This window comes from Eptesicus fuscus, chromosome 22, assembly GCF_027574615.1.
Source record: "Eptesicus fuscus isolate TK198812 chromosome 22, DD_ASM_mEF_20220401, whole genome shotgun sequence".
Taxonomy (NCBI): Eukaryota; Metazoa; Chordata; class Mammalia; order Chiroptera; family Vespertilionidae; genus Eptesicus; species Eptesicus fuscus.
The window spans coordinates 25,892,386-25,919,301 of NC_072494.1; the positions used below are offsets into that span (position 1 = coordinate 25,892,386).

General features: G+C 45.1%; 1 protein-coding gene across 1 annotated transcript; it reads left to right on the forward strand.

Moving 5' to 3' along the window:
* The first annotated feature begins 5,766 nt into the window (after window positions 1–5,766).
* TSEN15 (tRNA splicing endonuclease subunit 15) lies at window positions 5,767–26,915 on the forward strand. The gene is made up of 5 exons (XM_008145951.3): window positions 5,767–5,904; window positions 8,595–8,676; window positions 8,983–9,118; window positions 23,590–23,731; window positions 24,243–26,915. Exons 1-5 carry the CDS (start codon window positions 5,767–5,769, stop codon window positions 24,261–24,263), a joined length of 519 nt encoding a protein of 172 aa, XP_008144173.2. The 3' UTR covers window positions 24,264–26,915.
* Window position 26,916: the final 1 nt, after the last annotated feature.

Sequence of the window (26,916 nt, forward strand, 5' to 3'; positions counted from 1 at the left end):
GTTCCAGGCTGGGGCGGGCGGCGGGGGACCTGCCGCGAGCGCCGAGCCCGGGGATGCGGCTCGCGGGGCGGGGGGTGCGCGCACGCTGGCACCGACCTCCGCGGCCCCGGACCCTCCCGCCGCCGCTGCTGCACCGCCCAGGCCCTGGCGCGGGGGCGCACCGGGTACCTGCCGCCGCCAGCGCTCGCCCGGGGCTCAGGCTCGCAGACGGTCGGGTCTGGGCGCTGTTTGTCCTCAGTCCTGCGGAAAGTTCCTCCAGGCCGGGCTCAGCCCGTACAGCGGAGGTCTGTGGCTTCCCCCAGAGCTGTGAGGTGTGGCCTTGTCTGCCAATGGGCGTGTGAGAGTGTGTGTGAGTGTGTGCGTGTGTGTGCCCGTGTGTGTGCGTGTGTGTGTGTGTGTGTGTGTGTGTGTGTGTACATAACGGTACAACTACAAGAAAATTTATTCTGCTTTCGCAAACCGCAGTCTAAAGTCCTTCACAGTGATGCAATGTGTCCAGTTTTTCATAATGCACCTATTGACTAAATGGGTAGAGTTCTAAAATGGAAAGTCACCCAACTCTTCATGACTATGATAAAGAATCCTTTAACTTCCACAAAGGCAGACTGCTTGCATTCAAAGGCAGACTGCTTGCATTATATGCTCAAGTTATCCGGAAGTCGATTCTTCACTGAGTAGACCTCAGATCTGAGTAGACCAAGTTTGAAGACTTGCAGAATTTTACAGACAGATGGACTCCCCTGGAGTGAAAGGACAGGCTGTGGGACCTGTTCTGAAGCCCGACTCTACCTGCCAACCCCGGGGACCACAGAGCCCCGGAGAGGGGATTCCATTAGATGGCTTTCTTCTTCCCTAATAATCTAAACTAACCAAGAGAAGGAAAAGCCATACCCTTTGGAGGACAGGAGCTATGAGGAAGAAGGAAGAACGCAATGAGCAGGTAGAATGAAATTGCTAGGATGCACTGCTGCGGTGTTAAGGAACAACACAGAGAGGCCAGTAATGAAATCCCAAGTTCCTCCTTTGTGGGGCTGTGCAGGCTTTGATCAGTGGTGTGCAGGGTGGGTTGGTACCGCCACACATTCATGAACCCCCATCCCAACTTGCCTTCAGCCCTGTCCCACTGTCTTTCCTCTAGTTTTATCTGCAAGTATGAGAAGACTTCACCACTCAACTGTGACCCCCTCGCTCCCCCAGAAGAATTTCCTTCTTCGTTGAACTTCCTCAGCACCCCTGTCTCTAACTAACATCTCTCCACCAACACACTCCTGCCTTGCAGGCACCTATCATGACAGAGCCTTTGATCCCATCTCCTTCCTTCTAGTCCATGAGTTTTAAAAAAGATTATTTTTTTATGAGTTGACAGTCTTACATATGTCCCTCATTCTTTCCCCCTTTGAGCCCCTCCATCCAATCCCCACCCCACCCCCGGCCTTCACCACACTATGGTCTGTGTCCCTGGGCTATGCATATACGCAAATAGGTTCTTTGGTTAATCTCTTTTGGTCCCTACCACCCTTCTCCCCTCTGAGCTCTGTCAGTCTGTTCTATGCATCCATGTCTCTGGACCTATTTTGTTTGTCAGTTTGTTTTGTTCATTAGATTCTGCATATAAGTGAGATCATGTGATGTTTGTCTTTCTCTGACTGACTTATTTCGCTTAGCACAAGACCTTCCAGGTCCCTCCATGCTCTCACAAAGGGTAAGAGATCCTTCTTTTTTACAGCAGCATAGCATTCCATTGTGTAAATGTATCACAGCTTTTTTTTATCCACTCATCTACTGATGGGCACTTGGGCTGTTTCCAGATCTTAGCTATTGTAAATTATGCTGCTGTGAACATAGGGGTACATATATTCTTTCTGACTGGTGTTTCGGGATTCTTAGGATATAGTGCCCAGAAGTGGGATTGCTGGGGTTTTTAAATATATTTTTCTTGATTTCAGAGAAGAAGGGAGAAGGAGAGAGAGAGAGAAAGATCAGTGATGAGAGAGAATCATTGATTGGCTGCCTCATGCACGCTCCCTACTGGGGATCAAGCCTGCAATCAGGGCATGTCTCCTGACCAGGAACCGAACTGTGACCTCCTGGTTTATAGGTAGGTGCACAACCACTGAGCTGGATGGACCTGTTTTTAATTTTTGAGAAAACTCCATACTGTTTTTTTTCCATTTAGCTTCACTCTCTACCGAATCTTCAACTGGTTCTCTCTATCCTGTCCCTCAAGATAAAAACTCAAGTCAGTCCTCTCCTAGCTTTCCTTTTTTTTTCTTCTTTCAAATTTGTGTCTCCTTATAACCCTAAACAACCTCTCCATTCTCTTGTGACTTCTGTTCTTCTCGTAAAACATACTAGTAAAATAAAAGGCATTTATTTAATGAGCATTTCCTAACTGTCTTCACACCCGTCCTTATCCTCCTCTTCCACCATAACACATACCACTTGGTTATATTTATTTGTTCATATGATACATCTTAATTATCCATGCATTTCCCTCCCCCGTGTCTTGGCACAGGGTAGACCCTCAGTTTATGTTGGAACGAATGAGTGGATACAATTTGATGCATCAAGTCTTCTTAAATGAGATAGGGGGATACATTTTAAGTTTGTACACATTTGTTTGAAATTGAAAAACATTTCTTTTTCATACACTAAAAATTCACATTACAATTCAAAGTTTGTTTTTCCTTTTGAGACTCTAAATGAATTAATATGTCTCTGCCTAGACAATAGAGACTTTTTTTTGGTGGGAGTCAAGTGGTCTGGCTCAGACATCAAGATGGGAAATCAGCAGAGCAAGTGCCAGATTACATAGAATTTGATCACACCAGTACACTCAGGGGGATTTTACTGTTGTTACTTACCTAGCTTTTTTCCTAACCACTGACTCTCTAATATAGTGAACTACTAAAGCAGTTCTAAAAGGAGAAATCCTACAGTCTGTCACAAGCTGAAACTCTAACCTGTTCTCTGTGGGTTTCACCCTAGATTGCCACAATAGTCATTTTCATTCTAGGACTTCAAATACGAGGTTGTATTTGTATTCCTAAATACTTTCTTTCTTGGCTATTCCCAAGCATCAAGACTTATTTATAAATGTCCATTGCTTAATGTGAAAGTTAAGAGACACTCCGTTTCATTCTTCAACTCTTTTTAATAGACACGAAAAGTCAGAAGCATTTAATACGCACACTTAAATATATCATGATTTTTTGGTAATAGAATATCATCTATTTGCCGAAAAGTACCATTAGTCTGTTGTTGTTTTTTCAGTTTACAGTTCTTTCTGCATCCTTCTGGGATTCCCCCAACGCACCCGACCCCTTTTTTTTCTTTTTTTCCTTAAGCTTAAGCTGAAAATCTTCCCCTGAAGATGGTTGAGCTGTGTTCACATAGTACCCAAATTTGATTGGATCTCCTTACTAATTTATAAAATTTCCCCTCAATTCACATTAGGAACAAAATGCCCTTAATACTTCTATAAATACCATCATATGAACTGACTGGGGTCTTTAGAGGTCAGAGAGAAACGTTTCTTCACTTCTAATTACTTGAATTAACATCAATGTCAGTGCTTCAAAGAGCCTACTAATTTCAGTGCCATTTGCTTCTTTAGGGCTTAGCAGCTGCTTCGTGGAGACAAAGGTTAATGATGATTCAATGCAATACTTTCTAGGGAAACTTATGAATCTTCATGTGTGGTTTTACATCACAGTCAGGAATAGATGCACTTCTTGTCTCTGCATGTAATATACTGCATTTCTTTTGACACATTTAAAATTACATCTGACTTTCAACAGTTTAATTTCAGGGTGGACGTGGTTGTGTTTATTTTACGTGGTGGTCATTTAGCACTATGTACCTGCAAATTTATTTCATCAAATTTGGGGAAATTTTTTTTCTTCAAAAATTTTCTTGCCCTATTACCTTTCTTTTCTCCATCTGGTATTCTACTTATATGAATGTTGGGTTGTTAGATATTATGTACTAGCCTCTGTTTATTTTTAGAAAATCATTTTCTCTGTGTTGTTCACTTTGGATGATTTCTATTGCTCTACCTTCAAATTCACTTTTATCCCCTTTGTAATTTGGCTGTTAAATCCACCCAGTGAAATTTTTTATTTCTGAAATTTTAATTTTCTGTTCCAGAATTTCTGTGTTTTTTTTTTTCTTTTTCTCTGCTGAGTTCTTCTATTTGTCCCCTGATATTTTCATTCACTGAAAACACATTTTATTTTAGTTCATTTAGGATAGTTATAATAATTAATTTCAAATCCTTACCTGTCATTTTCAACATCTGATTCATTTCGGGTTGGACTCTAGAAAATGTGGTCCATTTTCTTTATTTTTATATGTCAGTAATTTTGAATCATATCTTTATGAATTATAAATTGTGGAGGTTTTGGATTCTATTGTTTTTCTATGATGAATCTTATTTCCTATGTGTTGGTAGGTAATTTTCTTGGCTGGATTAGAACTGCAAACTCTATTTCTTGGGGACAGCTCTGGTCACAGTTCAGATCATCTGTTTTTAACTGAACTACTGTGATTCTGATAGATTCCTGTGGTTCAGGATCTATCAGAAACCTGAGCAGAGAGAGTTTGGGGATACCCTCTTTGGTTCTTCCCTTCTGGGATTTCCTCATTTCTTATGCATTCAAATCCCCTGCCTTCATTGTCCTGGCTCCCCAGATAAGAAAATTGGAGAAGTTTTACACGTGAACCCTGGCTAATGCTGAGCCTGCCTCCTGGACTGCACTTAGCCTTAACCTAAATGCCAAGGAAAGGGGAACTTTCTTGTATAGTTCCTCATCAGCCCACCTCCAAGCAAGTTGCCCTTCCTACCAAAGTCAGCCTGCTTCTGTTTGCATTCTAGTATATTCAGGTGGTTGCCTTTTGTATGATGTCCAAGTTTTACAGATGTTTTCTACTGGAAAGTAGAAAAGTCCAGTAGGATCTTTGTCATATTTGGACTCAGAGGTTCTATCGCTGCCTGGAACTTTCAATCTTGAGAGAGTCATTTCTTGCCTAGGTCAATGCAATATCCTCCTAACCATTCCCTGGTCTACCCTTGACCCCTAAGGTCTATTCTCAACACATTAGCCAGAGGGATACTATTAAACATTAAGAGAGCAACTTCCAGTGTCTCCCCATTTCACTCAGAGTAAATCCATAAATGCTTACAATGCCCCACCCTGCCTGTTTGAAGCTCCTCATCCTTGGCTTCCCGGTCACATGTCTGTACTGTTTGCATCTGACTTTCCTGACCACTCATTCAGCAAATCCTGTTTACTCTTGCTCATCTAATCCCAAAAGTTGAATCCGCCCTAAAAATACGGTTCCTGGTACTCTGGTTTTTCTTTCCACTGTCTTCTATAGAGATTTCACACACTTTAAGCTTACATGACACTGAATGAGGCTTTTCCTGTTCCCAGGAGCTGGAGACCTGGACCCAATGCTGAAGGCGAAGAGGCCTTATATGTAGTCCCTACTTTCTCCACAGAGCTGCAAACAGCACTGGTGTAAGGCAACTTCTTCCCTCTAGTATCTGCCCAGATTTGAATAAACGCAGAGCAAAACTAGAGTACCTCCGCGCAGGTTCCAGCTCCGTTTGTTAGAAGGCGGGGCTGATCTAACTTTGCTCCCATTTTGGAGCCCTCCTGCGTGGAGGCAGCGGGCGGCGGGGAGGCGGAACCCTCGTGCGCGCGTCCCTGCTTCCGGCCGGGCGCGGGCGCGGTGCACAGCTGGGGCGCATCACTGCCCGGCATGGAAGAGCGCGGCGATTCCGAGCCCAACCCTGGCTGCAGCGCCCAGGGCCCGGGCGGCGCTCCCGGCGGCGGCGGCGGCGGTGGTGGCGCCCATCCATGGGCCCCGGAGGACGCCTGGATGGGCACCCACCCAAAGGTCAGGAGGCGCGAAAGGAGCGGGGCGCCGGTCCCGGCCCCCAGCCCAGGCGGAACCCCCAGGCCGCGCTCCCCTGCTGGGCCGGATCGCCGAGTTCGTGCACGACCCTCACGGAAGGGGACCCGTGTGCACACTGCCAACCGCAGCAGTTCTGTTTTCATTTGTTTAAATGAGTTGAACTCTTGCCCTGACACTAACCCCCACCCCCACCCCACTTTGCCATTCTAAACCGGAGGTGTAGGCAAACCCGGCCCCGCCCACGCCGGACACCAACACTAGCCACTCCATTGGAGATGGTCTCATTTAATCCTCACACTAACCACGCACAAACGGTCTGTGGGCGGTGGATAGACCCGGGAGTCAGTCATGGTAAAGGTGTAGGCACGAAGTCTTGTGCCCAGAGCGTGCGTCTTGATTTTTGCCGCAGTGCAGATTTCCTAGATTTTTTCGAGTTTCTTGGAAAGTTGAATAGGTTCTTCCCAAAAGCAGAACTGCTCACTTCGTGGTTGTATTTTTCAGTATAGCGGTAAGGAGGAGAGAGATAATTCCTTGCTTGCTTCTGCTTGGCAAATTGCTGCCTTGTACCAGTAATGTCCCAAGCAGTGAGTAAACAGGGAATGGAGATGGGGGGGCGGAGGGGGGAAAGGAATCTCAGGGACTGGTCTAGTAACTGGTAGAATTGCAGTCTTCTGCTGAATTGCAATATTTCATAAGTAATCATCTAAAAACAGTCAAGAGCCTGGCCCCTGTGGCTCAGTGGTTGAGTGTTGACCTATGAACCAGGAGGTCATGGTTCCATTCCCAGTCAAGGCACATGCCTCGGTTTCGGGCTCCATCCCCAGTGTGGGGCGTGCAAGAGGCAGCTCATCAATGATTCTCTGATCATTGATGTTTCTCTCTCTCTCTCCCTCTTCCTTCCTCTCTGAAGTCAATAAAAAAATATTTTTAAAACATTAAAATAAAAACAGTCAAGAAAAGAAAAATTTTGAAGATAAAAGTCTGAAGCGTTAACCCCTTCTCATGTTACCTTGATTAATTTTATCCTGCTGCTCCGTCCCCTTATTCCCCTTCAAGGTGAGAAAAACAAACACTAACATGGAGCTGTTATTCAGTGCCCTAAAAAGAAACACCGTGACACGGAGAGGCAGCACAGTGGTTAGGAGCATGAACTTAAAGACACATCGCCTGAGTTTGAATCCTGGTTCTGTCACCAGCTTTGTGATTTGGGGCAAATGGTTTAATCTCATTGCACTTAGGTTTTCTCATCTGTAAAATGGGGATAATAAGGGTACTTATAGGATTAAATCAGTTACTATTTGGAAAGTACTTGACATGTAGTAAGTAAGCACTATGTAAGTATTTAAGAAGTGAAACACTGGTAACAAGTATTAAAAACCTCCTATAGATTTGGTGGTGCTACTCAGTTTTTATACTTGCAGATTTTTTTTCTCTTTGAAGTTAATGGCTATATAGGCCCTAGTCTTCACCATCAAATTTTCCTTTTCGATTTTTTTTCCTCTTGAAGGGTCTAATTAATTTTTTTTTAAAGAAAGAAAAGATATTGGGTGTTTGATTTTTCTACTTCTGCCTTTTTATTATTCAATTTGAAAATGACTTAGGTCCATCTAGTAACATGGTATCAGATTTACTGTCCTCAAACACCACATTCATCCTACTCTCATGCTTAGACGTCTTCAGTGTTTCCTTATGGGTAAAAGTCAAACTTTTAGCTGGGTCATCCAGTCCTTGCAACCTGGTTCCCAATTCCTTTTTCAGTGCTGTGTTCAAACACATTTAAGGTTTGAGGAGGACAACTAATAACACCCCTGTTCTCCTGTACCTGTACACTTACGATGAAGCCAAAAAGGAGAAGGTGGTATCAGATATGCACCCGTGCAGGCCTGCTGATCCCTCACTTGTGCATTAGTCTTGCTTACCCGTCCAGTCACTGACGTAGCTGGAGAACCTCAGGCTTCCCCTGCAGGAGTAGACCCCTGAAGAATGTTCCCACAGTGTTGACCAGTAAGTCTGAAAGCAGCAGCAGCTTGCTTGGTCCTTTCTTTAAGATCTAGCATTTAAATAACTCGCTGCTCTTGAGTGAGAAGGAGAGAGAGGCCAGGAGTGGTATTCTACTAGGCTTCCTCCACATGAAAATAAGAGACCAGTAGACTAGAGGCCCCCACTACATGCCCCAACACAATTCTTATTAAAAAATGTCTACTCCTGGCAGAGAGGTTTCTTTATAGGCCCTTGAAGATGTGTGGCTTAGTCCCACCTTTGTGTGATTAGTTATGCTGTTGCACTGCCTTCTCAGTTTAGTCAAATCATACATGTCCTTCAGGGCCCAACTTGTATCTCACCTCTCTTCATAAAACATTCACCAACCAATTCACCCGAGTATAGCTCCTCTGACCTGTTGTGACATGGTTCTTTAATTCCACTCACTTGGCTTTTAACCACTTCCTGTCATGTATTGTTATTTGCCTAACAGTTGCAGGTGTGCAATGTGTTTACCCTAATAATTGCAGGTTTTTTAGAGGCAGGGATCAGGTCTTGCATTGCCTTATAACTCCCACTATTATACCTAGAATTGAGTTTGATACTTTCTATATATTTAGTAAATAGTTGGTTGAGTGAAATAAAATATTAAGAGATTCTTCCTTCTCTAACAATTACATTTTGATTTTCAGTATTTAGAAATGATGGAATTAGATATAGGAGATGCTACTCAAGTTTATATAGCATTCTTGGTTTACCTGGACCTCATGGAGAGTAAGTTTTTATTTATATTGCTTTATTATTGGGGCCATGGTGGGGGGTTGGGGAGTTGGGTTTGGATATAGAATTATTGACATTATAATAAGCCATTGTTTATGTATTTGCTGTTATCCATTTTATAATTTCTTCATTCATTTATAGTGGGAATTACTTGATAACAAAATAAGTAAAAGAGAAGATAAAAATGTAAAGAGAAGATAGCGTTATAACTGACGTTGCTCAGCTGAATATTAGGTAGAAGTTTACAATTTTTATCTTTGATTTTTGATAAACATTATCCTTTTAATGATGCTCTTTCAGGTAAAAGTTGGCATGAAGTAAACTGTGTGGGATTGCCAGACCTCCAGCTCATCTGCCTGGTTGGTACTGAGATAGAAGGAGAAGGGCTACAGACTGTGGTGCCTACATCCATCAATGCTTCCCTCAGCCATAACAGGTGGGCAGGTGATTTTGCTCTCTAATAGGTTAGTTCATCACATTGTACACTTTAAACTTATACAGCGTTGTATGTCACTTTCATCTCAATTTAATAAAGAAAGCATGGTGGAATGTGAATGGATGACAGTGATGATATGTAACAGGGAATATTAAATTATATCAATTTTATATTAAAAATAACATGCCAACTTTGATACTTTATTGTTAGAAGCAAATTGTTTTCCATACACTGCACAACTAGTCTGAGCACACCAGTTGTAAATTGCTATCCTAGATGATCCTGCTTAGCTGTCTGTGTATAGTGGGGATTTTTTTAATGTTCTTTATTTCTCAAAAATTTTAAATAACATTTTCTGACTAGGGAATCTGGGTGATATACAAAACCTAGAGCCAGAGGAGTTGGCATGTTGCTGGAGGTGTAATTCCATGTTATTTACACAGGGCATATAGCATATAAGGCATGATATGCTATATGCCTTATATGCTATAAAGCTGTCCCCTTTATTGAAGTCTCAACTTTGTAAAGCTAGACTAAACTCTATCATTTACATAGTTAACTACAACTTAGTCATAAGATAGTTCCCCAGTCATAACAGTAAATAATCTCATTTATCCTTTAAAACCACTTCAGTAGCTATCTTGACTATCGAGAGACAAAATGACATACACACACACACACACACACACACACACACACACACACACTAGTTACCTGGTGCACGAAATTCGTGCACATTAAAAGGGGATTAATTAGAGGAAATAATCTAATATTGCTATTTGCCCTTTCTCTATAATAGAAGTGTCAGAGATGAAAGAAAATTAGTAAAATGTATATGAAAACCTTCCTCCTGTCAGAGTCTGGGGCATACCACAGGACCCAGAGTCAAGTCCCCGCCCACCCACGTGCATCTCAAAATCACGTGAGACCCAGACCCGGCCGCCCCTCCCCATTGGGCTAGATCTAGACCTGGCCAGTCTCACCCTTGTCAAGCCCTGCCGGGCAGGGGGCATAGCCTCAGGTCCCCTGGCCCGGCGCCAGGACGGGGGGCATGGCCTGAGGTCCCCCAGCCAAGACCAGAGCGGGGGGTGTGCCTTGAGGTCCTCCATCAAGCCCCGCCAGGTGGGGGACACGGCCTGAGATTTCCTGTCAAGCCCCGCTGGGTGGGGGCCATGGCCTGAGGTCCCCTGTCAAGCCCTGCCAGGCAGGGGGGGCGCAGCCTCAGGTCCCCCAGCTCAGCACCGGGAGGGGGGCGCAGCCTCAGGTCTCTCGTCAAGCCCCGCTGGGCGGGGGAGCGACCTGAGTTCCCCGACCCAGCACTGGGGGTGCACCTTGAGGTCCCCCGTCAAGCCCCACTGGGTGCGGGGCACAGCCTGAGGTCCCATGTCAAGCCCAGCCAGGCAGGGGGGTGCAGCCTCAGGTCCCCTGGCCCGGTGCTGGGGTGGGGGGACGCGACCTGAGGTCCCCTGTCAAGCCCTACCAGGTGGGAGGTGTGGTCTGAGGTCCCCTAGCCCAGCACCAGGATGGGAAGCACACCTTGAGGTCCCCCGTCAAGCCCCGCCGGGCAGGGGGATGGCCTCTGGTCCCCTGGCCTGGCACTGGGGCAGGGGGTGTGGCCTGAGGTCCCCCAACCTGACGCCAGGGTGGGGGCGTGGCCTGAGGTCCCCTGTCAAGTCCCATGGGGGCAGGGGAGGGCATAGCCTCAGGTCCCTGCTGATTGCTGGTTAAGGCTCCTTACGGGAACTTGGCCTCAGCTGTGGGTGCAGCCATCTTTGTGACGGAGTGATGGTCAATTAGCATATTCCCTCTTTATTAGATAGGATATTTGCATCGGCTTATTATTTCCATTATTTATTTTATGGTGTATGTGTATTTGCCAACTCCTTAAAAGGTAGCAGTTCTAGGTAACATCTGATGTCATATCTGTCTGAATTTCTAAGCTCGCCTACACAGTTTTTGTATCCATTTCCCATCCCACTTAGTTTTCCAGGCTTTGGACCTGGTGATCTTATTTACATAGTTTTGGCAAGAGTACAACAGATTCCATTACAGAGTGAATCTGTATTACAGTGGCAGTGAGTGAATGCACTACTCTGAGCAAAAGTAGTTGTGACTGGTATTTTCTTATACATAATATATGTTCATAGTTAAAACACTTTGGCATATTTTCAAAGTTTCAGAAGGTCTTTCAAGTAAAAGTTGGTGTGCAGTAAAATGAGTGGGATTACTAGATCCCCAGCTCATCTGCCTTGTCAGTACTGAGATAGGAGAAGGGTTACAGACTCTGGTACCTACACCCATCAGTGCTTGTGAAAATATTGATTGAATACTAATTGCTGATCTCCAGGAGGAAAACAGAATTGGTAAAGTACCCATATATGATTATCTAGTGGGAAAATTATGCTGATGGAGTATGAGGTTGTTTTTGCTTCTCAAAGGACAGGACACATCTTTTTCTCTCATCTAAAACTACTACTTAGCCCAACCAGTTTGGCTCAGTGATTGAGTGTCAACCTATGAACCAGGAAATCACAGTTCGACAGTTCCATTCCTGGTAGGGGCACATGCCCGGGTTGCAGGCTCGATCCCCAGTAGGGGGCATGCAGGAGGCAGCTAATGGGTCCTAGAAACCAAGATGGCGGCATAGGTTAAACACCTAACCTGCAGCCGGGCACAACAATTTCAAAAATACAACTAGAGGTCAGAACGGACATCGTCCAGAACCACAGGAAAGTTGGTGGACTGAAATGCCCACAGCTGGAGGGAAGGAGAAGGCCACGGTGACAGTCGGGGAAGCCGTAAAAGCCTGAGGTATGGAGAAACGGGCGGAGACACGAGCACACGCGCCTGCGGGGAGGATGGAACCGGAGAGGAGGGGGCGGCTGATGACCTGGCCGGAGTTCACTGGCAGGAAGGAGATAAAGGCTCCGGAGTGCGCTGAGCACCGGCTCGGATTGCACTGAACCCCATTCCGGGCGAAACCCTGGGAAACTCACTCACTTTCGCAACTCCGCCGCCCCCGCAGGCCGCCCGGCCCGGGACGCTGGGGACGCCGCCGCAGCGGCGGCGCCCGGAGCCCGGCGGCCTCCCAGCACCCGTCCCCGCTGCGCAGCCCCCCGCGCGCCTAGTGCCGCGGGCCGCGCGCCCCGCACACCGGACGGAGGCCTGGGCGCCCTCTCCGTGCACCTCCCGGCAGCGCTAGACTTCAGTAGAGTTGACTGAATTCAAGGGATTAAGAAGTATAAATTGGGGGGACGCCGCGGCGGCGACGTCCGGAACACGGCGATGGCGGTGCCTGGAGCTCGGCGGCCGCCCAGCGCCCGTCCCAGCCGCGCGGCCCTCGCGCGCCTGGTTCCGCGGGACGTGCGCACCGCGCACCGGACGGAGGCCCGGGCGCCCTTTCCGTGCACCTCCCGGCGGCGCTAGACTTCAGTAGAGTTGACTGAAATGAAGGGATTAAGAAGTACAAATTGAGAAGTTTGAAAAAGATGGCGGCGGAGGTTAAAGGCTGTTCTGTTGCCTCGCACCCAGCGAAATCGGAGGGGATGAGGTGTGGAGGTGCGTGGGTCTGGCTGGTGGCGGGGGAAAGGGGCTTTTGTTCCAAACCTAAGGGAGATTAGCTCTCCATCACCCTGAAACCCATCTTCTGGCGAACCCAGGGAGACCCAGATGCCTGCGGGGAGAGGCGGGACTCTTGCAGAGGTGCGCCCAGCAATAAGTGTTTGCTGCGCTGGAGTGCGGAACGAGGGGACTTAGATACATGGAAGGCAGAAGGACCAGACTCACAGCCATCGAGGCTCGCCGCACCATGGCCTGTTGGCGCCCTGAGACCCCGCCCCGCCCTGGGACCCGCCCCGCACGTTTTGAAGACCTGCCCCGCAAGTCTTGCAGGCACACCTGCGCCCCAAGCAACGGCTTAAGCATGTGGGTGGCCTGCCCTCTGGCAGCGGACCAGATGATCTGCTGTTCTAGTCGGACTGCTCCAGGGCCACTCAGACAGGAGGAAGAAACTACAGTTTTTGCTGTAATCCTTGCTGAGTGCCTAAGGCAGTAGCTGATCTACACCCCATTGGAGACCCAGAAACGAGGGCATCTAGTGGTCTGTGGGAGATGACACCAGATTTCAACCACGTGCATAAGGGACACATTCAACGGGAATATTCAGTGAGCGCCAAAGCTTTGCTGCACCAAGACCCGGCCCATAAACGTGTCTCCTGCACAGCAACTCTTCCTTTATAGACAAAGAGCGCCCCCCCAGTGACACCAACAACAATCAAGACTTAACTATACAAAGGAGGACCAAGATGGAGGCATAGGGCGGAAGCCTGATTGTTGCCTACCACAACAACTTTGAGACTACGACAAGAGAGCAGAGCAGACACCATCCAAGACCACCATAGGGCTGGCTGAGTAGATGCTCTACAACTAGAATAAAAGAGGGGTATGTGGGATGATGCTGATGCCGGTGACCCAAAGACCACACTTTAAGAACTACAGCTCAGGCGACACAAAAGAACTATGGCTCAGGCGATACAACAGCGGCCTGGAACGTGCTCGGCGCAGTTCCCCCGGCGGTCTCCGGCTGAGGGGACGGCTCCACTGGCAGCCAAGTACGGACAGACGAGCCCCTATGAGACATGGGGTGGGAGACTCCGCGCTTGCTGACCTCTGAGTCCGTCAAGAATCTCAACGCCCCAGAAGCGGCCAGGTGCGCATGCTCGGCGACCGGCCACCGATGCAGACCCAAGGGCCGACGCAGCGACGCCAGACTGGCCCACCGCCATGCACCGGGTGCACCAGAGCTTCGCCGAGCCGCCGCCCGACGAGTTCTGCAGCAGCCATACTGGAGCTCTGGAAGGATGGCCAGGGGAATTGCTGAGGGGGGATTGACCGGCAGGAATTGGGATCGGGAAGACGGGGCCCCGCTGAGACCTGGGTGCGGGCGGGGTTGCGCGCCTCTGGGCTCAGGTGTGGTCACACGCCTCTGGGTATAAGTGAGGCCTCACGTCCCTGGGTCTAGGTGAGGCCACATGCCCCTGGGTCCAGGTGAGGCCGGACTCCGGGTCCGGGTGAGACCAAGTGCCCCTGGACCCAGATGACGCTGGATCCCGTGCCCGGGCGAGGCCAAGCGCCCCTGGGTCTGGGAGAGCCCACACACCCCTGGGTCCAGGCGAGACCAAGTGTCCCTGGATCCGGGTGAGGCCTCGTGCACCTAGGCCCGGGTGAGGCCACGTGCCCCTGGGTCTGGGAGAGGCCAAGCGTCCCTGGGTCCGGGCGAGACCATGCGTCCCTGGATCCGGATGAGGCCTCGTGCACCTAGCCCCGGGTGAGCCCAAGTGGCCCTGGGTCTGGGAGAGGCCAAGCGTCCCTGGGTCCAGGTGAGACCATGTGTCCCTGGATCCGGGTGAGGCCGCGTGCACCTAGGCCCGGGTGAGCCCAAATGGCCCTGGGTCTGGGAGAGGCCAAGCGTCCCTGGATCCGGGTGAGACCATGTGTCCCTGGATCCGGATGAGGCCTCGTGCACCTAGGCCCGGGTGAGCACAAGTGGCCCTGGGTCTGGGAGAGGCCAAGCGTACCTGGGTCCGGGTGAGACCATGCGTCCCTGGATCCTGATGAGGCCTCGTGCACCTAGGCCCGGGTGAGCCCAAGTGGCCCTGGGTCTGGGAGAGGCCAAGTGTCCTTGGGTCCGGGTGAGACCATGTGTCCCAGGATCTGGGTGAGGCCTCGTGCACCTAGGCCCGGGTGAGCCCAAGTGGCCCTGGGTCGGGGAGAGGCCAAGCGTCCCTGGGTCCGGGTGAGACCATGTGTCCCTGGATCCGGGTGAGGCCTCGTGCACCTAGGCCCGGGTGAGCCCAGGTGGCCCTGGGTCTGGGAGAGGCCAAGCATCCCTGGGTCCGGGCGAGACCATGCGTCCCTGGATCCGGATGAGGCCTCGTGCACCTAGGCCCGGGTGAGCCCAAGTGGCCCTGGGTCTGGGAGAGGCCAAGCGTCCCTCGGTCCAGGTGAGACCATGTGTCCCTGGATCCGGGTGAGGCCTCGTGCACCTAGGCCCGGGTGAGCCCAAGTGGCCCTGGGTCTGGGAGAGGCCAAGCGTCCCTGGATCCGGGTGAGACCATGTGTCCCTGGATCCGGATGAGGCCTCGTGCACCTAGGCCCGGGTGAGCACAAGTGGCCCTGGGTCTGGGAGAGGCCAAGCGTACCTGGGTCCGGGTGAGACCATGCGTCCCTGGATCCTGATGAGGCCTCGTGCACCTAGGCCCGGGTGAGCCCAAGTGGCCCTGGGTCTGGGAGAGGCCAAGCATCCCTGGGTCCGGGTGCGACCATGTGTCCCTGGATCCGGATGAGGCCTCGTGCACCTAGGCCCGGGTGAGCCCAAGTGGCCCTGGGTCTGGGAGAGGCCAAGCGTCCCTGGGTCCGGGTGAGACCATGTGTCCCTGGACCCGGGTGAGGCCTCGTGCACCTAGGCCCGGGTGAGCCCAAGTGGCCCTGGGTCTGGGAGAGGCCAAGCATCCCTGGGTCCGGGTGAGACCATGTGTCCCTGGATCCGGGTGAGGCCGCGTGCACCTAGGCCCGGGTGAGCCCAAGTGGCCCTGGGTCTGGGAGAGGCCAAGCGTCCCTGGGTCCGGGTGCGACCATGTGTCCCTGGATCCGGGTGAGGCCTCGTACACCTAGGCCCGGGTGAGCCCAAGTGGCCCTGGGTCTGGGAGAGGCCAAGCGTCCCTGGGTCCGGGTGCGACCATGTGTCCCTGGATCCGGATGAGGCCTCGTGCACCTAGGCCCGGGTGAGGCCACGTGCCCCTGGGTCTGGGAGAGGCCAAGCGTCCCTGGGTCCGGGTGAGACCATGTGTCCCTGGATCCGGGTCAGGCCTCGTGCACCTAGGCCCGGGTGAGCCCAAGTGGCCCTGGGTTTGGGAGAGGCCAAGCGTCCCTGGGTCCGGGTGAGACCATGTGTGCCAGGATCCGGGTGAGGCCTCGTGCACCTAGGCCCGGGTGAGCCCAAGTGGCCCTGGGTCTGGGAGAGGCCAAGCGTCCCTGGGTCCAGGTGAGACCATGCGTCCCTGGATCCGGATGAGGCCTCGTGCACCTAGGCCCGGGTGAGCCCAAGTGGCCCTGGGTCTGGGAGAGGCCAAGCATCCCTGGGTCCGGGTGAGACCATGTGTCCCTGGATCCGGATGAGGCCTCGTCCACCTAGGCCCGGGTGAGCCCAAGTGGCCCTGGGTCTGGGAGTGTCCAAACGTTCCTGGGTCTGGGTGAGACCATGTGTCCCCGGATCCGAGTGAGGCCTCGTGAACCTAGGCCCGGGTGAGGCCACGTGCCCCTGGGTCTGGGAGAGGCCAAGCGTCCCTGGGTCCGGGTGAGACCATGCGTCCCTGGATCCGGATGAGGCCTCGTGCACCTAGGCCCGGGTGAGCCCACGTGGCCCTGGGTCTGGGAGAGGCCAAGCGTCCCTGGGTACGGGTGAAGCCAGATCCTGGGTCCGGGTGAGGCCGTGCGCCCCTGGATCCATCCGGGTGAGGCTGGGTCCCAGGCCCGGGTGAGACCACGCGCCCCTTGGGTATGGGTGAGGCCACGTGCCCTTAGTCCAGGTGACGCCGTGCCCCTGGGTTCGGCCGAGACCAAACCAGAGGGAGTCGGACCTCCATTACCACCATTTGTCCACCATCCAGAGCTGAGGGGTCAGTGCTGACATGTACACATAAGGAACTACTGGACATCGAAATTGGGTCTCAAAAGAACTGTTGGTCCAGGGGGAAGCTCGCTACAGATTGATTCATTTGCCTGTCAGCATATATATTATTGCTCGTCTCACATTCAGTTCTTATTAGTATATATCTAGTGACATTTGATCTCGTTCATCTAGAGGAAATGATGAACAACATAGACTGAGGAACAAGAACAGAACCAGAAGCAAGGAGGCATCGATCGGATTATCGGGCCTCAGAGGGAGGATAGGGGAGGGTACGGGGAGGGTGGGGGGAGGGGGAGAGTTCAACCAAAGGACCTGTATGCATACATATAAGCCTATCCAACGGTTAAGTTCAACAGGGGATTGGGGCATGCGTGGGGAGAGGGGTGGGATGGGAATGGGGGGATGAGGACAAATATGTGACACCTTAATCAATAAAGAAATTAAAAAAAAAAAAAAAAAAAAGGAGGCAGCTAATGGATATTCTCTCTCATCATTGATGTTTCTGTCTCTCCCTTTCCCTTCCTCTCTGAAATCAATAAAATATATTTTTAAAAAATAAAAATACTACTGAATGCTAATGTAAATTTTTAGCTCACATTTAAAAATACTATATTAGGTTATATATTTGGATTATATATGCATATGGAAAGTACTCTATAGATTGTTTCTTACTAAAGTGAATCTGAGAATCCAGGTAGCAGTTTTGGTAAATGACTGTAGAGGTTATGAATACTCTGATTTCCCCAGACCCAGCAATGGTATAAAAATCATATTAATAATTTCATAGAGGCCAAAGAGATCTGCTAAGTTTAAAGATGAGATAACCAGAGGCATCCTAAGGAAAGCCAGGGGGCTTTTTCAGTGCTAAGATAGCAAATGAAGCCACATTAATATTCAGAGGGCTTGATGAGCTTCTTCTGGACCACTTTGCCACTGATATTTGCTGAGAAGTATATTACAACAAAGTTAGGGTAATAGAATTTCAGCTTTCTGTAATAATATTAATATTGTGGATAGTTATAAATGGGAAAATATCTTAAGTAATTTACACAATGACCTAAAATAATGAAAAATGTTTTTGTTTTTCACTACTGTTTTTTTCCCCCTGATAGAATCTATATTGTCTCCCAATTTCAATGTCAATTCAGTTTCTTTAGTAAAATATAAGATGCTGAAAACTAAAACCATAGTAGCTGTATTTTAAGCTTATCTGTGTTTGTACATAAGTTAATTTTTAAAAAGCCGAGTGAAGCCTTAGCCGGTTTGGCACAGTGGATAGAGCATTGGCCAGCAGACTGAAGGGTCCCAGGGTTGATTTTGGTCAAGGGCATGTGCCTGGGTTGCAGGCTTGATTCCTAATGGGGGGCGGGGGGTGCAGGAGGCAGCCAATCAGTGATTCTCTCTCATCATTGATGTTTCTATCTCTCTTTCCCTCTCCCTTCCTCTCTGAAATCAATAAAAATTAAAAAAATAAAAAGCCAAGTGAAGTGTTTTGTAAATTACAAAATCCAGAGACAGTTAATATATTATTTTTGAAATGATCTGTAAATCTCTCTCTCTCTCTTTTTTTTTTTTTGCTTAGTAACACCAATGAATTATTCATCCTGTTAAAACTGACTGGATTATAAAGGGCTCTTTCACCCTGGTGCCAGCAAAGGAGAATGGATAGCTTATGTGAGGGTGGAGCCTCTCCAGTGACCACTGTATCCTCCAGCCCCACAAATTAGGGGCATTTCTCTTGATTTCTGGTGATAAATGGGTACCCTCAGCCATTTTATCTGAGAGAAAACTTTTCCAAATGTACTGTTTCTTAGCATCTTCCTATTTGAATCTTGTAGAAATTTAGAAAAAGGCTTCAATATGCCATATACCAAATTGGTCATCTGCTAATTCAGCAGCCATTAGGCTAAAAGTCTAAGAACTTTTGTCATTTGGTTTGATGAAGATTCTTGGCCATAGTATTGCAACTAAGTGGCCCTCCTTTATAACACTTATCACATTTATTGCTACTCGATATATTATATATTTGGTTTTCTTTGGTTGTTTGCTGTCTTCCTTTCCCTTTTAGAAAATAACCTCCATGAAAGCAGGAATTTTGTTCTGCTCATTGCTGTTTCCGCAGTGCATAGCCTGGTACCTGGTACTTGGTATTAAAATCAGTGTTTGTTGAATGACTGAATAAGCTCTCTTAGACCACTAAGTTCCTGCAGTGGAGATTTGCTAAATAAAATCTTAAAGAACATAGAATATGCTCAAGCAACCTTCCAAGAGTTTCTAAAAATTAGAATGTCTGCAAAATCCATTTGCTTCCAGGTTTAGCACTACTTTCATACTTTATGCTGTAACTATAATACGCATCTGAGGATAGAGAACAATCACAATGCCTCCTTACCTTTTAGTGAAACTCTTTTTCATCATCTCCACCCCCCTACCTTTAATCCCTTCTTTTTCCTTAGTGTCCTGGGAAAAGGACTTATTAATTGTGGAGTGAAGGGTTACTAGAACTGAGTTTCTTCTTTAGAACATTTTAAAAAATTTAATTGACATATAACATATTAGTTGTAGGTGTAAAATAGTGTCATTATTTGTATACATTGCAAAATGATCAACACAATAAGCCTAGTTAACATCATTACCTTACATAATTTTAAAAAAAAGGTTTTTTGTGATAAGAACTTTTAATACTCAGCAACTTTCAATTATGCAATATAGTATTAACTATATTTAGAACGTTTTTAAAGATGTTCTTATGAGATTTAATCCTGAAATGCTAATATATACATATCTATATCTATCTATATATTTGTGTATATATATGTATATATATATATATATTATAATTTTTTTTATTGTTTAAAGTATTACATATGTCTCCTTTTCCCCCATTGACCCCTCCCCGGCCACTCCCTCCTCCCAGGACAATGCTAAATATTTTTGAAGGATACTCTATTATTCCCATGTAATTGAAAAATATTTCCACTCTTCAAAAGTATGTTCTTTATTACAAATTCATTTAATGACCATTACTTTATGTGAGGCCTAAAGTTTAATAACTGGTAAAATGATTCCTGTCATTTGACTTCCCTGCATATCTGATGTGTGTCCTCGTATTACCTCTGCTGGGAATCTGTTACTGGTGAACCCCCAATTCTGGCAGCTTCTTTTAACAGACACAGCATTTTTTCTCTTACCCTCCACACATACACACACACACACACACACAAACACAAAAAAAAAAAAGCTTGCAGTTTATATTAACAGAATGGCTCCCCACTGGGGTGGATAGTCACACAGGCACTTAATTGTTCAGTAACCCGCCACCTTGGGATTTTAGCCACCTTGCTTTTTTACCAGGCAGTCCTTGGCATGATTCCCAAGGAGGTGGTCTGTTATTCTTGAACTTTTCTTCAGGATTGAGCCTGTGGATGAATACAGCTTCTTGGGCACCGTGGGCACTAATTTAAATTTGCATTGTGTTCCAGAGTTGGATTGTGGAGTGTCGTTCTAAAGTATCATAATGAGGCAGATTAAGGAGTTAATGCCTTTAATTGATGAGGCTACAACAGGTGCCAGTTTGGTCACATTGAAGAGGACAGAAGAGGATATCGCTTTCTGTGGGTTGAAATTAATAATTTTAACCCATGATGCATTCTGTTTCAACAGTATTTCAAGTTAAAAGTAATAAGTAATGTTGCCTTCAACTTTCTGTCCTCTGTGTAAATCTCTAGAGATCACTTAGTCTCTATTGGAGGATCTTACAGAAAGATGAATGCTAAGATTTCTGGAAGGCATTTACTTAGTTTGGAGGAAGGGCAGTAGCCAAATGGTGTTGCCTGTCTGTTTGCCTCAGACTTGCTTTCAAGTTAACTTTAGTGAACTTTGGGATCACTCTGTTTACAGTATGCTGAGCTCCCCTCTGAACAGTTATGAGAACATCATAACTGTTATTGTTTGCAACCGTTAGTTATGAGAACATCATAACTGTTGCAAGCATCAAATTCTGTTACTGTTGAACAGCAATTGTAATTATTATTGACATCTATTTCTTCAGGTGGGTTTTTCCCTTGAGATATAATTAACTCAAAAATATGAAATTCTCATTATATAATGAGTTATGTTTTTCATATGTGGATTTATATAAAATATGAACTATAAGCAATTTTGTTATCCAAATTATTATTTTAGATTTGTGTGGTGAAACATCTTTACAATACTTTTTAAAGAACTAAGCTTTTAAAAAATGTGCCTATGAGGAAACTTCATTCTATGGTTTCTAAATTATGATTTCAAACTGTAATTTCCTTCTTCCTTCCCATACAACCAAATAGGATAAACAGCTCAGAGATGGGAACTTCCACTTCATTTTTAACAGTGATTCCCCTCAGCTCTGAAGACAAACCAGGCTTTACAACTCTGAGCTAATTTTCAGATGTTAGGGTTTCCCATGTGGGTGTTCTGAGTAAGTCAGAAAATGTTTTGCTGTTTATATCAAAGAACTATGAAAACAAATATGAATGAGATGGAAATTTCTACTCTAAATTTCAATATATGGGCTAGAATTTCCACACAGTTTACCTTACAAAACACATAAACATACATTCTGATTTAAGTATCATATCTTGAGAAACAGAAGATATGTAACAGTTTTCTTAATAGGTTTTTTCCCTTCCATCTGTGTCCCATCCTCGTCATACTCTGCCAGTTAGGGATGTTTAAAGAAACTTATTTTTAACTTGTGTGTACTGCAGTGTCTTAAGACTGTCATTTTCCATCAGTGCTAAGTATTGAGGTTGCTAGTTAATATCTATGGTTGCTTCATCTGAGTATCTCTAAAGAAAAATTCTGATATGAAGTGGAATCTAATTGATGTTCATGTAATTTAACATAGTTAGAAATTATTTTTTTAAGGAGGGTGTGGATAAAAACGTGTCCCAATTTTCAAGGTAGCAAAGCTGGTGTAGGTACCATATAGTAATACTTGTACTTGCTGACTACTTGACAGTTTGCAAACCCTTTTCATGTATGCCACCTCAATAGTCCTATGTGTAGATGTACAGGTATATTGTCTTCATGTTACAGCATCATTTCTTGAAAAGCTTTGACCCTCAAAATGAGTACAACCCAGTGGGAAACAGACACTGAGATGTATCAATACAAAGTAGTGATTGCAGTAAGGTAGGGCTCCGCAGGGTGCTCTGTAGGGTAAGGCATGTAACTTCGCCTGGAGGTTGGGGAAAGGTGACAGGAAAGACTTGAGAGAAGATGATGCTTTGCTTTGTTGACTCGTGGAAAGGAATTAAAATTTTGCCAGGTAGGCATAGTTTATTTATCCAGTGAGTTATACTTGACAACTGGAGTGTTACTCTATTGCTGATTTACCTCTTTCAGGGTCATTTTAGAAACGGTTTGAATATGAGGAAACAAACTTAGAAACTCACCCTCTTATCTCACTCATGCCTTTTTAAACTTAAATGATAGGTAGCAGGTAAGCAGCCTTTTGTGACTGATGTGATAACAAACCAGTTAGAACTTCAGCTTTTTCAGAAGTTTACTGCTGTTTTAAATCACTTAAAGTCTCCAGTCTTTACTACAGATTTTTAAAAAAACATTATAATTATTATAGTAAGAGTATTTCAAAGCAGAGACTTTTAAGATTTTTTTTTGTAGTTTCAATAGCTAATAGGATGGGGGAAGAGTGACCATAAGAATTTTTTAGTTAAGGATGGGAAGTAGAACTTAATGGGACAAATTATACTTTTACTAAATACAATACAGTGTTTAGCTGTTTATATGCTAGTAAATTTTTTCCAATCTTTGGAGATTTCATTAGCTTAGTGAAAAAACAACTGATCATTTTTTATTTTCCTTTTAAAGAAACCACCTTTGAAGGTTACATTTACTGAATTTTGAACATGGGTATTTTTTGAGTACATAATAAGGATTTTCAGTTGGTAGTAAAAAAGGTAATAGTGCTTTGAATACCTAAATGTCAGATTTGATAAATTATTTTCCACAGCAAGCAAACTGAAATAAATTATAACATTGATTGCTTGATATATAATGTTACCCCCAAAAGTGTTATTTCTCTCTCTATTTTTCTCTTGGCTCAATATCAGAACACATATTGAGAACCATAAAAATATCTATATTCAGATCTAATAATTTCTATACTTGGAAAAACCCAACAAATATTTAAAAAGAAACAACTACCTTCAGAAAGATGATCTTCACAGCTCATTTTTATTAGCACCTTCACCCCACAAAACCTGAAAGAACTTTATAGCAGTAAGGGAATAATTGGGCAAATTATGAGTGAATAAAATATTACATAGCCATTTAAAAGTAGTAATTATGAACACAACAAGGGAAGTATTTATTATAGTCTGTTTTTTAAAAAACAAACCTCAATACTAAATTATTTCACTCGTAAGAGGAAAATTGGAAAATGAACACTGATGATCCTTAGTTTAGATGCACTAAACACTCACTTTTGGAGTCCTGTTCGGTAGGTTCGTAAATATAGTTTGACTTTCAGGTCTGATGATCCGGAGAGATGGGCGAATGAAAAAGAGAAGGGTTGAAAGTCCGGATAACCCTTCCCTGCAGGATTTTCTGTGTGAGAAGACAACTTTAAATGTTTATATTTGAGCCTTCAGACATTTCCTGAGTCAGCATTATAGATGTACTGTGATTATTGCCTGCCTCTTGCCCAAGATTTTACAGTATTTGATCTTATTAATGAGAGACTGTGAATCCTAAATGCATTTTGCTTGCTTTTCAGGATAAGGGAGATCTTGAAGGCATCTCGAAAATTGCAAGGTGATCCAGATTTGCCGATGTCTTTTACTTTGGCCATAGTGGAGTCCGATTCCACAATAGTCTATTATAAACTTACTGATGGATTTATGCTGCCAGACCCTCAGGTCAGTTTTGAGGCAACCAACAGTAAACAGTGAAAAAAGAGAAAAGTTATGACATAATTTTAATTGTGAATCAAGCCTTTCACAGAACTACCTCTTCCTTTGCACTATGAAAATTCATGAAAAATAATGGTTTTATTTTCATACCTGCTGTATTTTGTTCATAGTGACATGTTCTTGGTTTTCATAAGAATGATTTTCTTTTTCTATAGAGAATTTAATGGTTTCCCAGAGTACTTCATGAAGTTATAGTGCATTTTATTATTTGACAAGTAACTGAGGTGGAAAGTAGAGGCTAATGATAGCTTTAACCAAAAGAACACTTCTTTATGATATGTTAAATTGGTGGACATTTTGACAGGAATATTTTAATAAAATAAATGTGTTACCTATGATATCTTTACATACTTGTTGGCATAATTAGAATAATTACATTAAATATCTTTCTAGTTTTACTTTTAAATTATGGTATTGGGGCAAAGGTCCATCCTGATCTTTGTTTTTTATGTTGCAGAATATTTCCCTTAGAAGATGACACCTATACTTCCTGGTGCTTACTTTATTCATACAAGATTGGACTTGAGACCCCTCAACCTGCTTACTCTTTTATCTCAGAGACAGTCAGGATTGACTTAGCTGGTCCCATTCCATAAATGTTTTTCTAAAGTAGAAAAATTTCCCAGATAGAGAATTTTTTGTTACTGTTCAAAAATATGGGGTAGTTGCTCTAAAACTTTATCTGAGACAGTTTAATTACAGTTGTATACAAGTTTATGCCTAGGGTGTTATAAGAGTGTTATCCTCCACTCTTAGCTGCCTCATCGTTCACTGCTGTTACTGCCAGCTCATCGTCGAGACTGCCACCCTTTCCCTAACTCAGCCCTCTCAGTGAGTTAGGGAAAGGCCACTACCGCTGGCTTGGAATACCTTTCATATACACCTTGATACCTGGAGAGTTTACTTTAGTCTGCTTTTTAATCCCAATAGAAAGTAAAACATTTCTGTAATTGTTTTTAATGTTTTGATTACTGTTACATTCCTCTTTGGTTTACTTTAAATCAAAACTATAATTAAGCTCATCCAGAGTGTGACCTTGCATGTCTAGATTAATAAGGACCAGAGAAGTGCTACCTACAAAAGTACTGAGCCTTCCTTTCCCTTCTTATTACCACAACCCTATATCATAGTAGACTGTTACAAGAGAAATAGTGGGGGACAGTGTTCACCTTAAGAACATCTTTATGAAGTAGACCCATTTATTCCACTTTTGTTATAATCCAATCAAGTTGCCTAAAATATAAAAATTATATGCACAAAGATGCTCTAAATAGCATTACTTGTAATTGCTCAAACTATAAACCACTTAAAAGTTTAGGGCAGTGGTTAATAAACTTTTCCGGTAAAGAGCCAGGAAGTAAATAATTTAGGCTTTCAGGCCATGTATTCTCTGTCACAGCTTCTCAACTCTGTAGTTTGTAGCACAAAAATAACAATAGACAATAGGTAAACAAATGAGTATGGATGACTGTGTTCTAATAAAACTTTATTTACAAATGCAGGACCATAGTTTGCCAAATATATATATATATATATATCCATCTTCAATGAATGGTACATTATGTACTCATTAAAAATTAGTAAAGAATATAATGAACATGAGAAAATATAAAGTAAAACAGCAAGATATAAAAGTGTATGAACGGATATGATCATGGCTATAAATAACACCCAGACAAAATAAATTACTAGCTGTGGTTATAATAGAATGGCAGGGCAGTAAAAGGATGAGTTGGTCTTCAGTATTTCTTTATTTGTGTTACTTTTATAATAAAAATGTTTCTAAAAAGTATCTTGAGATTTATATTAGTTATCTATCATTGCAAATAATATAACAAACTTAAAACAGCACCCATTTAAGATCTCAAAGTTGGGTCCTTTATAAGGGTGCAGTCAAGGTGTTGGCAGGGCTGCAGTCTCATCTGGGGCTTGGAAGGGGAAGAGTCTGTTTCCTTGCTTGTTAGTAGCAGCTTTTAGTTCCCTGCTGGCTGTTGGACTGAGGGTCTCAGTTCCTAGTGGGCTGCTGGCAGGAGGCCTCTCAGCTCTGCCACGTGGGCCTTGCCTGCACAACTGGTTGGTTCCTCAAAGCCAGCAAGGAGATTCTCAGCAAGACAGACCTCATAATCTCAAATGATATAATCCTCTCACCTTTGCTATAATCTGTTGGTTAGAATCAAGTCATGGCTGATTATTCTAGGAAACCAAAAATAACAAGAATGGAAAATGGCAAAAAGTAGGAATATTACAAAATGGTATAAAAGCATCATTCCTGCTTTGTAGTAGCTCCTCTTTTCTTTGATGACATTTAAATTGCATGTTTGTTTTACTTTTTAAATTTTTTTTGACAGTATTGCAGATGCCTCCCATTTCCCCCAACTTTACCCTCTCAAGAAGCCCCTGCCCCACCCCAGGCCTTCCGCACTATTGTCTGTGTCCATGGGTTATACACATACCCGTATACATATATGTTCTTCGGTTAATCTCTCGATGGAAGGTCTTGGCAACTTTTTTAGATTCCCCCTGCTCCTCAAGAAAGTCTGAAGATGTACCAGTTCAGAACAATGTGTGTTTCTGAAGCTCTAGTTGTCAATTTTCAGATCTAAGAATTCTCAAACAGTAATGATTAATCCTCAGGGTTTCTCCCACTTCATTCCTTTTGAGGCTTTTCATCATAGTGCTAGGAAAATGGTGCATTTTCAGAAAGAAATGTAAAGCTTAATGTTAGATTTGTGTGTCCTGTCTGATGACCAGTGGTTCCCCAGAATACTACAAGACCAGAAGTGTCCTTCGGGTTGACCGTGAAAGCTTTTTTGCAGAAATTGTTAAAACTGGATGTCCGGGAATGTTTACCCAGTTTCAGAATGTTCCCAGTGTACTTGACCTAAGTTGTTCTGTCCACAGCCAGCCAGATACCCGCTAATGTGAATAAAGGTCCAGAACAGTTTGGAAAGGAGACAACCCAGCTCTATCTGTCTCATTTTAGTGGAAAACTAGGTAAAGCGACTTTTTGTGTATGATCAAGTAATTTTGTAATTGCATTTACATTCATGTCTTCTTTTAAACACCTGTGTATCCCACCACCTTCCATAGTAACTGGCATAGCTACTAAGCTCTTAATAAATATTTGATGA